At 40.0% G+C, this 14,184-nt stretch overlaps 1 protein-coding gene across 2 annotated transcripts in view; it reads right to left on the reverse strand.

Annotated features, from left to right (window-relative positions):
• Positions 1-2,589: 2,589 nt before the first annotated feature.
• The window catches only part of LOC135214328 (facilitated trehalose transporter Tret1-like), a 12,058-nt gene continuing 463 nt past the window's right edge, over positions 2,590-14,184 (reverse strand). Inside the window, exons 1-6 of one of the 2 annotated variants that reach the window (XM_064248528.1) lie at positions 11,579-11,713; positions 11,289-11,361; positions 10,569-10,704; positions 4,646-5,040; positions 4,002-4,151; positions 2,590-3,412 (exon numbers count right to left, since the gene is read on the reverse strand). In XM_064248528.1, the coding sequence (XP_064104598.1) occupies positions 2,693-3,412; positions 4,002-4,151; positions 4,646-5,040; positions 10,569-10,704; positions 11,289-11,330 (1,443 nt within the window). In that variant the 5' untranslated portion in view covers positions 11,331-11,361; positions 11,579-11,713 and the 3' untranslated portion in view covers positions 2,590-2,692. Of the gene's footprint in view, positions 3,413-4,001; positions 4,152-4,645; positions 5,041-10,568; positions 10,705-11,288; positions 11,362-11,578; positions 11,714-14,184 lie in introns of those variants that run through there. The other variant, XM_064248527.1, reaches the window with a different exon arrangement.

The following is a 14,184-nucleotide window of genomic DNA, read 5'->3' on the forward strand; positions in this document are numbered from 1 at the left end:
GGGGGAGAGGCTCTGTTCGACCTCTCTCTGTCTCAGCATTCTTGACTCGTGGGTGGACAGATTGTCCTCTACTTCTCAGAGATGGGGACTTGCATCCCTTCTCTCACAACAAGACAACAAGGCGTCCCTTGTTCCCGGGCACTGCAGAACAGACCCGACACAGCACTGGGGGTAACCAGGGGTACTACCTTCCCGGCATTACCTCCATGCCATCTCCTGCTACTGCCAACTTCCGTCCTTCCTCGTGAGGTTGGACTGCTCGCCATCCCTCCGTTCAAAACACGTTCGTTACTCCTCTACTTGGTCTGCTACACGAGTCGGTTACTCGGGGGGTCACGAAGGGTGTTCGGGTGCCACCACCGTCGTTTGAATTTGGCGCTGCAACCGTCGATTTTGAATTCTCCCACACTACTCTTTGTCTGTTCGTATGTCTCGTACGGATTTTTCCAATATTTTGTGAATACTTCCGCCGATTGGAATTATTCTCTCGCCCGCTCGTTCTCGAATTCGGCAGCGAAACTGTCTAACAGTGGTATTTTATTAACGATTTCTGCGATCGCACTCTGTCTGTCTGGTTAGCACTGCGTTTTTCGAAATCGTAGGGTGTGTGATTGTACACTGTCTTTCTGGTTAGCACTGTGCATTTCGAAATCATACATATGGTGTTTCGAAATCATACATATGGTGTGATTGTACACTGTCTTTCTGGTTAGCACTGTGCATTTGGAAATCATATGGTGTGATTGTACACTGTCTTTCTGGTTAGAACTGTGCTTTTCGAAATCGTAAGGTGTGATTGTACACTGTCTTTCTGGTTAGCAATGTGCATTTCGAAATCGTAGGGCCACTCGATTTATTATTCCCGTTCGTAGCACGGTTCGCCACTTATCTGCAGATTGCTTTACCCATAATTGTGTTTATCCAGTTCGTTCGTTTCACCATTTCCCCCGTCATCACCATCCATCGAATTTTCTCTCGTTTCCATGTTCATTTCACTTCATATCACTGTTTGTCGGCTAAAATGATTTAGCAATAGCGTTTGTTTGACACCTCACAAGACCTCATAAGACCGTAGGTATAAGACCTCAAAGGATCCGCAAGACCCCACAGGACCTTACAGGACCTTACAAAACCCCACGACTGACACCAAAATTATATGACCTGATCTCGGTCATTTGTGGGTTCGGGATATGAAGGAAAAAAACAGGAGAGAGATAAATTTACATGCATGCAATGTAGGTCATGCAAAAATAATAATCGATGAAACGTTTAACACTGGTGTATTCCACTTAGCTACACAGGTGGCCTTTAACTGTAATATTTACGTTAACTATGCTAGTGCACAAACGGACGGCAGGTTAGACTTATTGACACTCATGGTGACGCACGTCTTTGTGTGGCAGCCGACGGAAATGCGCGGGGCACTGGGCACTCGTGTCTCGACCCAGTCAGTCTGTACTGTATGCGACCCGCTGACGAACTGATTTGACCGGTAGAGCGGCCTGTTTCAAATGCCCCCTTTTAGATGTCATCGTTATGCAAGAAGCTGATTGGTTATTCTGGCTCCTTAGACACAAGGGCCAATCACGAAGGGATTTAGAGATACGTGGCACTCTTTTGAACTGCCCAAGCCACGCTAACTTGTAACGTCTTTGGCGGCTGACTTGTTTTGTTACACATACACACAGTATCACTTATAACGGTTTCACGGGACTTCAGAATATCACGGAGAAGGCATATTCAAAACTGTATCGAATCAGCTCATATATATATATATATGTATATATATATTAATATATTATCATATATATATATATATTTAATATTCTAGATCGAGCTACAATGTCCTTTAATATCTAATTCGCTCTACCTCGAAAGTAATATATTTTCATATATGCTTAGACAACAAGGTCCAGTCCACGAAGGGATATAGAGATACGTGGCACTCTTTTGAACTGCCCAAGCCACGCTAACTTGTAACGTCTTTGGCGGCTGACTTGTTTTGTTACACATACACACAGTATCACTTATAACGGTTTCAAGGGACTTAGAATATCACGGAGAAGGCATATTCAAAACTGTATCGAATCAGCTATATATATAATGTGATATATATCTATATATATGTATATATATATATATATATATATATATATATATATATATATCGAGCTACAATGTCCTTTAATATCTAATTCGCTCTACCTCGGAAGTAATATATTTTCATATATGCTTAACCAAAGGGGAATTTTTGTCTCGATAATAGACTTGCCTGGACCAGGGCGCGAACCCATGGATCCTTTCAAATCCAGGAACGTCAGTGAAGCTTTACCTACTACACCACGTTCCTGGATTTGAAAGGATCATGGGTTTGCGCCCTGGTCCAGGCAAGTCTATTATCGAGAAAAATACTTCCCCTTCGGTTAAGCATATATGAAAATATATTAATTCCGAGGTAGAGCGAATTAGATAATATAGGACATTGTAGCTCGATATATGTATATGAATCACGGAAATGTGATATGACTTTTATATATATATATATTATATATATATATATATATATTATATATATATATATATATATATATATATATATTTCTTCGAAGACATGCTCTTATTCAAACTTGCACGTTCAGTATAGATATTTCCCTGCTTTCCTGTCTAACAGACATTTCATTTTAAATTCTGACTAGAATTTAGTGACTTCACAACCTGTGATGTCTTGACTGTTCTCTAAATTTCCTGAAACGGTGAACACTTGCTGTTTCGTCTTGCCTTTCCTCCTGAAGGCACCTTCCAGAGTATTCAGCGTTGTGCCCTTTGTCTCTGGGAACCATCGGAAAAGGATGATGGACAGAGCAAAGAGGGATGCAGTGAAGGAGAGACAGGTGAGGCCCATTCCCAGGTGTTCAGTCATTGCAGGAAACAAGTAGCTCATGGCAAAAACTGACACGGAGTACCCGAATAAACATATAGATCCTCCTATGGCCCTAACTGGAGTTGGGATCATTTCACCAGTGAGCCCCCACGGGATTGGTCCCAAGCCAAAGCCGTAGGAGGCGACGTACATCAAGATAGCTGCGAGTGGAACCCACGAAGCTTTGGGAAGGTCGAGGAGGAGAAAGACGCCACAGATCAAAGATGCCAGGGCGCAGACTAAAGTCGTTCCTATTAGAAGAGGACGTCGTCCTATCCGGTCCAGAAGAAATGCCAGGGTTATTGAGGCGATAGTCCGCGTGACTCCTACCAAGATGGTGCACATGAAGGGGTCGATTTGTACTTTGGCTTTTTCAAACATGTATACAGTGTAGTTGAAGAAGATGAACTCTCCGCCTAGCTCTCGCAAAGTGTAAATTGCCAAAAGCAGAAACACTGGCCGGTAATTTCGGCAGTGTTTAAGTTCTCTGATCTGAAATGAAACGAGAAGAACCAAATAAGACAGTGAAATTTATGAAGACATTTTTACTCTGAAGGCATTCCTCAAGACTTTAGTGAAAAAGATGTGAGAAGACTTTCATAGTTGTTGTACTTTGTATGCCATCTTCAGTGTTTGAATGCTAAAAGGTATAGTAGTCAGGATGTTGCTATTAACTTTAGTTACTGACTGAATGCAAGGTATAGTAGTCAGGATGTTGCTATTAACTTTAGTTACTGACTGAATTCAAGTTATACTTCAGTTATTCTAGGATATACAGTAGTTGAACATGTAGTAGCAAAGCATGGAAATACTTCTTTGTGAGAGAGGTGTCCCCAGACTAAGTCAATCGCCAAAGAAAGCATTCTGACAACTCATTGCTCAACAAAGTTTGAAAGGCATGTGACCAGAAGTTCCACTATAGCATTCGACTTCATATGCCATCTTTTCAGACTTAAAATACAAGAGATTAATTTATGAAAGGTCCGTTTATCTACACAGAAACCCAGGAGTAGAAAATCATGCTTAAAACTCGTTTTTGTAGAACAGAAGTCTTCTATTCCCTGAACTCATACATCCTCACTTGCTCAAGCACTGTCGACTGGCTTTTAGCCTGTACAGAGGAGAGCAGGGTCTCAAACTCTTCCTTCGCCTCTGCCTTGGAGAATCTCAGCTTCATCAGTGCAGCCTCAGCTTTCTTGTGATGCCCATTCCGTGCGTCCCAAAACGGAGACTGCACAAAAGAAAAAGAAGAAAACACATACAAATATAAATTTACATCAGTGGCCATTTCTAAGCGTTCAGTCTACGATATCTATGAGATGAAGTTATCATTCCTACTACCGAGACCTATTGTTATATTTGTTTTTGTACATTTTGCTAAACATATTACCAAATATCCATGCAACGTTCAACAAGCCAGGTGGTGCAAAGTACTAATTGGTTCATGCTTATTCTTGTAAAAAAAAGGGATAACTAAAACGTACATCATACTCTTGTAGTTTGTGTGCTAAATCTTTCACTGCTATATTCATGGAAAACTCTTAAGAGGAAAAACATAGTGTTCAAAGTCTATCAGCATTGAACTATACTATAATCGACTGAGCACTGATTGTTGTTAAACCTGACAAATTTGATTTCTGTAAGAGCTGTAACATGATACTAGAATTATAAGCATAAAGCAAGTCCATTTAAAGTTTTTGAAAATAGACCTTAGTATCTCCTCACTTCGGGAAGGCAGAAGCTGAGTAAAAACTGGACGGATGCTGGCAAAGCAGCCAGTGCGGTTGCTGTCACCCAGTAGAGTTTCTGCACCATCGCGTACATGATGAGCATCCCAGTAGCCACTGCGATCTCCTCAGCGGCCAACATGGCGCCTCGAATTTTCGGATCGCTAAGTTCGGCGACAAGCAGTGGATTCAGGGGACCAGAGATGATCAGTATGCTGCAGAGGCCAATGCGGCCAAAGTACAGTAGAGAGAGGTACGGGGTGAAGGCGGATGTCAGCCAGAAGAGGATGGCTGGGATCTGGATCCAGGTTAAGATGCGCCTAGGGCCAAAGGTCTCTATTATCGGACCCGTGGCTAATGTTCCAACCATGCCAGCTATTCCAGTTAGGGATACTGCAAAAGGAAAATATTGTTATAAATATTAATTGGTTTTATAATGGCTAGTCTAGACTATATTTGTCATATTCTAGGGCCTAGGCAACCTTGTGAAATATTCCATGCTGGGGGTTCATTTATCCAAGCAGAGTGCATGCATTACATTGTCTTATTTACCATTTAGTGGTTTTCTCTTACGAACTGCATTTATTTGAATGAAGAACATCAGCTATTTAACTCTATTAGAGTATGTATTATTCATTATGTTTCCTAATTCCTCGCCTACTTATTTAGTAGTCCCGAGATCAATTCCCCGCTCTGCCAATGTGGAATCGGAGGAATTTGTTTTTGGCGATTAGAAATTCATTAACAATGGTTTGGACCCCACAATAAGCTGTATAGGTCCCGTCGCTAGGTAGCCAGTTGGTTCCTAGTCAACGCAAAATATCCAATCCTTCAGGCCAGCCCTAGGAGAGAATGTTAGTTAGTTCAGTGGTCTCGTGAAACTATGATATACTTAACATTGTAGTGTTTTGTTGGGTGTTCGTCATCAGTTTTAATAGCATACAGTGCGTGGGTTTTTAAGCTTTGATGCTGTTGGTGGAAACGCGTACATGGTTACATACCACAGTGAATTTTTGCTTTCGAATGGCTGATAGGCATAGAAGTCTAATTGTTTGTTTGTTTGTATGGAGTTTTTACGTTGCATGGAACCAGTGGTTATTCAGTAACGGGACCAACGGCTTAATCAACGTCACTTACGAACCACGTCGAGAGTGAACTTCTCTAATTCCTTAGTGGAATGCCTGAGAATCAAACTTGCGGCCACCGAGGTTGCAGGCCAAGACCATACCGACCAAGCCACTAGGCGCTAGGAGTCTAATTGGCTGAATTCTCAATGTAACAGTGCACTGAATAACACTTGACTATTTTCTCTCTTGGTGGCGTCACATATGAATGAGAGGCTGTTGTGAGCGTATCTTGAGTCACCATCTACGCGATGCTTTTTTGTTTTTAAAAATGTTCAGTATGAATTCCCTTCCTAGTTTTATCTGACACTGCTATCACTTGTGACTTAGTTTCAGGAAACTTTAAGATCCGCTTTTTCATTCATTCCGTATAGGATGATAAATGTTCAGTACTGTCAGGGAGGAACCACCATGGTGTCTGCTCTATGCAGACGACATAGTCTTGGCAGCCGAGAACAGGGAAGAACTGGAGGGGAAGCTTGAAAGATGGAGATATGCCTTGGAGAGTAGAGGTTTAAGGATAAGCAGGAAAAATACAGAATATATGACAACCGGATTGGATGGCGACCAGCAAACAACAATCAAATTAGGCGGAGAAAACATCAAAAGGGTCCATAAATTTAAGTACATTGGCTCAGTGATTGACAGTGAGGGGAACATGGAAGAGGAGATTACCAACCGGATTCATTGTGGTTGGAACAACTGGAGGAAGGTGTCTGACGTCATATGTGATAGGAAAGTCCTTATAAGATTAAAGGGCAGAGTGCACAAGGCAGTGGTCAGACCAGCAATGACATGGATTGGAAGTAGCACCACTAAAGAAAACGGGACAGAAAGTTGGACGTAACCGAGATGAGGATGCTTAGATGGATGAGTGGAGTAACCAAAAAGGACAGGGTTAGAAATGAACATACTAGGGGTACAGTAAAGGTCACTGAAGCATCAAAGAAAGTGCAAGAGGCAAGGTTAAGATGGTGTGGCCACCTGATGAGAAGAGAAGAGCAACACTTGGCATCAGTAGTGATGGACTTGGATGGAGGTGGATGGAACACGTAGGAGAGGAAGACCTAAAACTAGGTGAAGAGATTGCATTAGAGATGATATGAGGGAAAAGGGAGTACTGGAGGAAATGACGCAGGACAGAGGTAGATGGAAGAGACTCATTAAAAACGGCGACCCCGAATAGGGATAAAGCTGGGAAGAAGAAGAAGAAGAAGAAGAAGACTGTCTCCAGTTCCATCATACTGAATATATTATAATTATTTTTATTAGTATTATTACTGTTGTTGGTGTTGCTAAAATGAATTATTGGCTGCTATTTCTTAATATTTTTTCCTATCAATATCTATAATAAATAAATTCACAGTCCTTTGGGAAAATAAAATAACTCATGTGAACGCCTGCAAACGACACCAATTGTAAGCCCAAATATGTGCGGTTGCAAAGTGCATAAAATTATGCATATGCATACACACACATACACAGATATATATATATATATATATATATATATGTGTGTGTGTGTGTGCGTATACAAGATGATGTTCACTACAATCAGTTGTGTAAGAACTGATGTATATATATATATATATGTATAACAGAATCACGAAAGTTAGGAACGTGATAAATCCATAAATAAAGATAAATGCCACGAAGGAAAAATAAACGAAGGAGTCTGCGAGATCTTTCGGCTTAAAAGCCCTTCCTTTACTGAAGCAGATACTGACAAAAATACGAGAAAAGACAATACAAGAAGGTTCGTATAACTGACAGATAGGGATTATAAAAGGATTAGTGCCTAGAATCCGACACACCTGGAAGATAAGAAACCTTCCCAAACAAGCATAAACAAAGGGTGCAATTAAAGGTTTAAGACAATATCAATCTCAGATAAACAATCTCCAGACAATTAAAGGATTATAGGTGACAGCTATACGGAACCTGGTAAACAAAACCAATTATTCACAAAACATGACAGACATACATTACAATAAAAATTTTTAATAACTCTAAGGCAACTGATTTTTATTTAAGTCAGTAATTATATATTTGAGGTCATTCTTAAACATGTTACAGATACAAGGGTCTAAATGAGGAAAAGGCCACGACTAACATTGAAATTACAATGAAAAGTAAGTTGTATTAAAGCATATTCTAAAAGATTTCGTGATAAGACATCTCTTGACCGTGCAATTACTGAACTGTCAATCCAATTAATTCGGTGGTTGTTTTCACTTAAATGAATAAAATAAATGCATTATTTATTTTTCCCAGTTTTTTACAGAGTATTTATGCTGGCTTAGCCTTACTTCTAAGCCCTTGCTCGACTGTCCGAGATAGAATGAGGGACAATCCATACATGGAATTTTATATATTATGTTGTTGCTTTCTCTGGGGCCATTTTTTATTAACATTCTTTTTAGTGTGTTAAAAGCTTTAATGTCAACCTTGTTATCGTCCATAATAATACACTAAAAAGAATGTTAATAAAAAATGGCCCCAGAGAAAGCAACAACATAATATATAAAATTCCATGTATGGATTGTCCCTCATTCTATCTCGGACAGTCGAGCAAGGGCTTAGAAGTAAGGCTAAGCCAGCATAAATACTCTGTAAAAACTGGGAAAAATCTAATGCATTATTTATTCATTTAAGTGAAAAACAACCACCGAATAAATTGGATTGACAGTTCAGTAATTGCACGGTCAAGAGATGTCTTATCACGAAATCTTTTAGAATCTGCTTTAATACAACTTACTTTTCATTGTAATTTCAATGTTAGTCGTGGCCTTTTTCATTTAGACCCTTGTATCTGTAACATGTTTAAGAATGACCTCAAATATATAATTACTGACTTAAATAAAAAAATCAGTTGCCTTAGAGTTATTAAAAAAATTTTATTGTAATATATGTCTGTCATGTTTTGTGAATATGGTTTTGTTTACCAGGTTCCGTATAGCTGTCACCTATAATCCTTTAATTGTCTGGAGATTGTATCTGAGATGATTGTCTTAAACCTTTAATTGCACCCTTTGTTTATGCTTGTTTGGGAAGGTTTTCTTATCTTCCAGGTGGTGTCGGATTTCTAGGCACTAATCATTTTATAATCCCTATCTGTCAGTTATACGAACCTTCTTGTATTGTCTTTTCTCGTATTTTTGTGTCAGTATCTGCTTCAGTAAAGGGCTTTTAAGCCGAAAGATCTCGCAGACTCCTTCGTTTATTTTCCTTCGTGGCATTTATCTTTCATTATATTATATAACTATATAATATCTATATATATATATATATATACACATATATATGTTAGGAACAATCATTTGCTGATTGTTCCCTTGGTGGATTGTTGCCTCCTTTGTTTTTGTTTTTAATTGCTGGCGAGTTGAACGTCGTGTTGGATGGCGTCAAAACTTCGTCAGTCAGGTTCTGGAGGGCAGAACGACCAGTCAGTTTCTGGAGAGCAGAACGACCAGTCAGGTTCTGGAGGGCAGAACGACCAGTCAGTTTCTGGAGAGCAGAACGACCAGTCAGGTTCTGGAAGGGCAGAACGAACCAGTCAGGTTTCTGGAGAAGCAAGAACGGCCAGTCCATGTTCTGGAGGGGAACGACAGTTCAGTTTTTGGAGGACCAGAACGACCAGTCAGGTTCTGGAGGGCAAAGAACGACCAGTCAGGTTCTGGAGGGCAGAACGACCAGTCAGGTTCAGAGTGGCAGAGAGGCAGAGTCTTGGCAGCAGAGCAGCGGAGATTATCTGAGGACGAGTTGGTAGTTATTTCAACCTTGTCTTGATCGTCCAGTGGTCGAGGAGGACCTCCATACTGTATTTGAGGACGAGATGGTTGTTGTATCAACTCTGTCTTGATCGTCCAGCATTCGAGGAGGATGTTCATATTGTCTCCAAGGACGAGGTGGTTGTCGTATCGGCTCTGTCTTGATCGTCCGGCATTGGACTGTTGTCCTCATTGTTTGAGGAAGTGTTCCCGTTTTGCTCTGAGTATCATTATGTCGCTTCAGTGTTAATTCTCATTATTATGCTGCTGTTTTTACATTTATTGTAATCGTTATTTCACTGCTTTTTCAATGTGTTTGTGTATTATGCTGCCTGATTTTGTATATGTATTTATGTACTGCACTGCTTTTTCATTTATACCGTGGTCCTTTTGTATATATGATGGTGCTTTTTGCTTTGTTAATTAGTTATGCTGCTTATGAAATTGTTTGTTGAATTGTACAAGAATCACCTAATTGGATTATTACTGTTGCTGCCTTTATTATTTAATTCATTGTGTATGTTTAATTTGTTTATCACTGGACCTGACTCACTTGTACATTTTGTATATAGTAAACTAATTTTAAGGTAACTTTTTTTGGTTTTGTTATGCTCCTCCCTCCTTTGTTTGACACCTGTCGTCAGTCACTACGGCCCAATTGCTTATTTTTAAGAACCTTTTGATCTCGAGAGTCGCGATCGTAATATTGGCGACCTTGCCAGGATCCGAGGCAACAATCCACCAAGGGAACAATCGGCAAACGATTGTTTCCTAACTATATATATATATATATATATATATATATATATATATATATGATAACTAACAAAAACCTAATGTTGATGAACGGTAATTATGCAATTATGTGATGAACAAGATCCATGGATGGCGTTTGTGTTTGGTGTTTTTTTAAGCAATCACTTCAACGCCAAGTTTTAGAATGTTCCTGCTTCTGTTTTCCCCTGATTCTTCCGATAACTTTTGATTATTCCTTTTATTCTTAAAACTACCCAACTCACTGACTTACTTAACCACTTGACATCGTTGTCTGCGACTTCCAAGGAAGTGGAATTATCCGCTTGTATCTTGGGCAGCGCTGCCGACCATCCGATCACAAAACCCGATTGGTGCTTGGTAATGCCGACCAGCAGAGGGCAGAATACCTGTAAAAGCGATGTAAAAGTCAATCATCACACACACACACACACACACACATGAGTGTGTTTGTGCGCATAGAAAGCCCTGCACGGTCTGAACTTGTGTATACTATACAAATATTCTTCACCATTCTTCACGACTAAAACCATCTATACACGCTGCTTCATTTTCTTTCTCCCTGTCGATTCCGACTGTTGTATTATAGTATTTGATGACTGGATGTATATACATAAAGCTTCCCAAAATGTCACAACGCTTGGGTCGTGAGACAGTCAAGAGGGACAAATGTGAAAAGAAATATCTTTGATATTATTTAAAGAAAAAAAAAAAGTATACCGTGTAGGTGTTGAGTTGAGATATTTGAGAACTGGTTACACCTTAATCCTCGCCTGAATTGAGTATAGAATTCAGCCTTTGGCCTAAATTCTATATTCAATTCGATACAAAAGTTCAAGGTTCTAGAACGAAGCCAGATATTCATTTTTTGCCTTTGAATTCGGGAACTATAAAGAGGACTTCATGATATGGGAAATTCTGTAGAAATTTGGATCATATGTGACAGAGAGACAGAGAAATTGCAATACATTACCACTAGAAACTTTGCGGTCGTCGATCCTTTATTTTCCTCCATCTTGTAGACTGTGAGTCCTCTGGATCAGCAGCTGAAATGATATCAGCAGGATTTATATTAAATTTTCAACTTGACCCGTTTCCACTTATCCACTAAACACAATGAGCAGTTCATTCTGTGATCACTGAATCGTTCAAGAAACTGGACTGCAAAACGTCCACAGCGTTAGCCTCTTCATATACCTAGTGTACAAAAGGCTCATCATCAGAAGCAGAGCGTCAGACTCACTCATACGCTCTTGCACTAACTTTGTATATGTGGAAGGGTGACTCCAGGAACTATTCAGGGGTGCGGTTGCCAGCCCCTATCCCTTTCTCCACCGTGGCGCGTTATTCACTGCTTAATTCCAAAGGAGGCACAATGACCACCTCTCCCGTACAAAATATCAATATCTAACTTTCCAACCAATCCAACTCGCCCCCCCCCCCCCCTTTTGTTCCTCGCATTTGCATTGCTTTCAGTATGAGAACATCTTGTGACCAAAGAGCGCGAGTACCAGATGCCTGTCCTTGGGAACCACGTTGTCCTCGTCATGAAGTAGAGACCACCGAATCCCTCACAATTTTTCATATTTCTCCCTCGGCACTTAAGTAGATGTCGTTTAGATGATTCTGTCTGGAGTTCGTGCCTTCGCCTTAATGCCCTGGTTCATAAAGCGCGTTGCTTTTTTTAAGGGTTAAATATCGTTTTTATTCCATCAACTGACCACTATCCTTGCCTGTTACCAAAAGACGGTTATATAATTGCACTACTTCAGTAACTTCTCTTGTTATTGATGGCATTCTTATCATCATTATAATTACCAACTGTAATATTACCATTGCTATAGGTAATGTTAGCAATCCATGGTGTGTATGTATTGACAAAATAGATCAATAACAAGAACTACTTAATTCTACCCAAGCCGGTCATGAAGCTATGTCCTGAGAATTAATGGGTCCCTGCGAATCACTAAGACCAGGGTCACATGTCAGTTCGGTTGCCTGGTCCTGCATGCGATATTTTTTTTTTTTTTTTTTTAATTCTCGCCATACGTTTCTTGCTGGAGTGGTTTTCGCGTTCGGCTTCCAATCCGGTGGTCCGAAGTTCGATTCTCGGCTCATCCAACGTGGAATCAGAGAAATATATTTCTGGTGATAGAAATTCATTTCTCGATATAATGTGGTTCGGATCCCACAATAAGCTGTAGGTCCCGTTGCTGGGTGACCAATTGGTTCCTAGCCACGTAAAAATATCTAATCCTTCGGGCCTGCCCTAGGAGAGCTGTTAATCAGCTCAGTGGTCTGGTAAAATTAAGATATACTTAACTTTTAACCGTGTTTATTAAGAGATGAAGTTATTGGGTTGATTTTTTTTATACACACACATAGTTAGGACAGCCCATCATCTTCAAGATTCCATTTATATTTTTCTGTCTTAATTAACCCATATGGGCCTTTTGTTGTTCTATGTAACTACTATATCTTTCCTTTGTCTCTTATTTCTCTAAGATAGTTCATTTTCCCCCCCTCAGTTCCAATAGAGTTTATGACTGACTGTAATCACTACTGCATGCATACCCTAAACAGACATTTTTTTTTCCATTAATTTCTGTTATATTTCAATTCTTTACATGTCAGGCCTGATAATCCAGTGTTTAGTTTTCGTTCTTTATTCAGTCAAGCGACAATCGATGATAAGTTGCATGAAAACCTAACTCGCCTTTAATTCAATTTCTTTATATATATTTAGCATTGGGTGAGAATCTTGGCTGTTCGTGGGCACATAAAAACAGTAGTATATTATAACTAATTCAGGCGGTTTTGTTTATAGTTCATATATTATTATTTTGATATAAGTGCTTCGGTAACTTTGGCAGTGGCAATGCCAGTGCTATGTATAAAATCAGTCAGTCAACGTATTGTACATCAATTTTGCTGAAATAGCAATCTAATTCAACAAGGTCAAATTCAGTCAGTCAATTGACTTATACTAACCTTCCTTGCGGCAAAATCAGTCAGTCAGTCAAATTACCTAACACCAGTTGCAATACAAGAACTGCGTGCATATTCAGTCAGTCACTTAACCTATCCTTGGCTTAATAGTAATGACACAGAAGAGGCTATGTCAGCGTAACCTTCCCTTTCTTGTGTGGTAACATGGCCCATGAAAGTTGCAATGCCAGATCTGTGTACAAATTTTCTTAGCATTGTCCCAAGATTGTCGTCAGCAAACACAGAGAGAGCCAGGTTTCTATTGCATCGTAAACTAAGAAAGTTACAGTACCAGACTTGAGTGCCCACATTCAGTGTCAGTCAGCAAAACCTAAGCTAACCTTGCTTTCATAACAGTGACCCCAAGACAGTTAATGATGACAGATTTGAACACATCTAACCTTGCTTTTAAAGCAGCTTATCCCTGAAAAGTCTCAATGACAGACCTGCGTACAGAATCAGTCTGTCAATAAACCTAAGCATTGATCAGGATTTGTACCTTATTGAAGGAGTAACCACGAACCATCATACTTGCATTTCGGAACCCCGTAGGAGGTTAGTGCCGTCAGTGCACCTCATTCGGTACAGTGTAGGCATTACTTAAGGTTCCTTGCAGCGTCCCTTCGGACCGTAAGTGCAACTACTTTCATTCCTTTTACTGTACCTCCGTTCATATTCTTTCTTCAGTCGTACTGTCCACCCTCTCCTAACAATTGTTTCTTAGTGCAACTGCGTTGAGGTTTTCCTCCTGTTACACCTTTGTAACCTTTTACTGTCAATTACCTGTTTTCAGCTCTGGGTGGCCTTAGTTGCCCCAGCACTTGGCATAATGCCAAAAATCTACATAAATAAAATCAGAATCGCGTTTCGGAAGCACACAC

This window comes from Macrobrachium nipponense, chromosome 45, assembly GCF_015104395.2.
Source record: "Macrobrachium nipponense isolate FS-2020 chromosome 45, ASM1510439v2, whole genome shotgun sequence".
Taxonomy (NCBI): Eukaryota; Metazoa; Arthropoda; class Malacostraca; order Decapoda; family Palaemonidae; genus Macrobrachium; species Macrobrachium nipponense.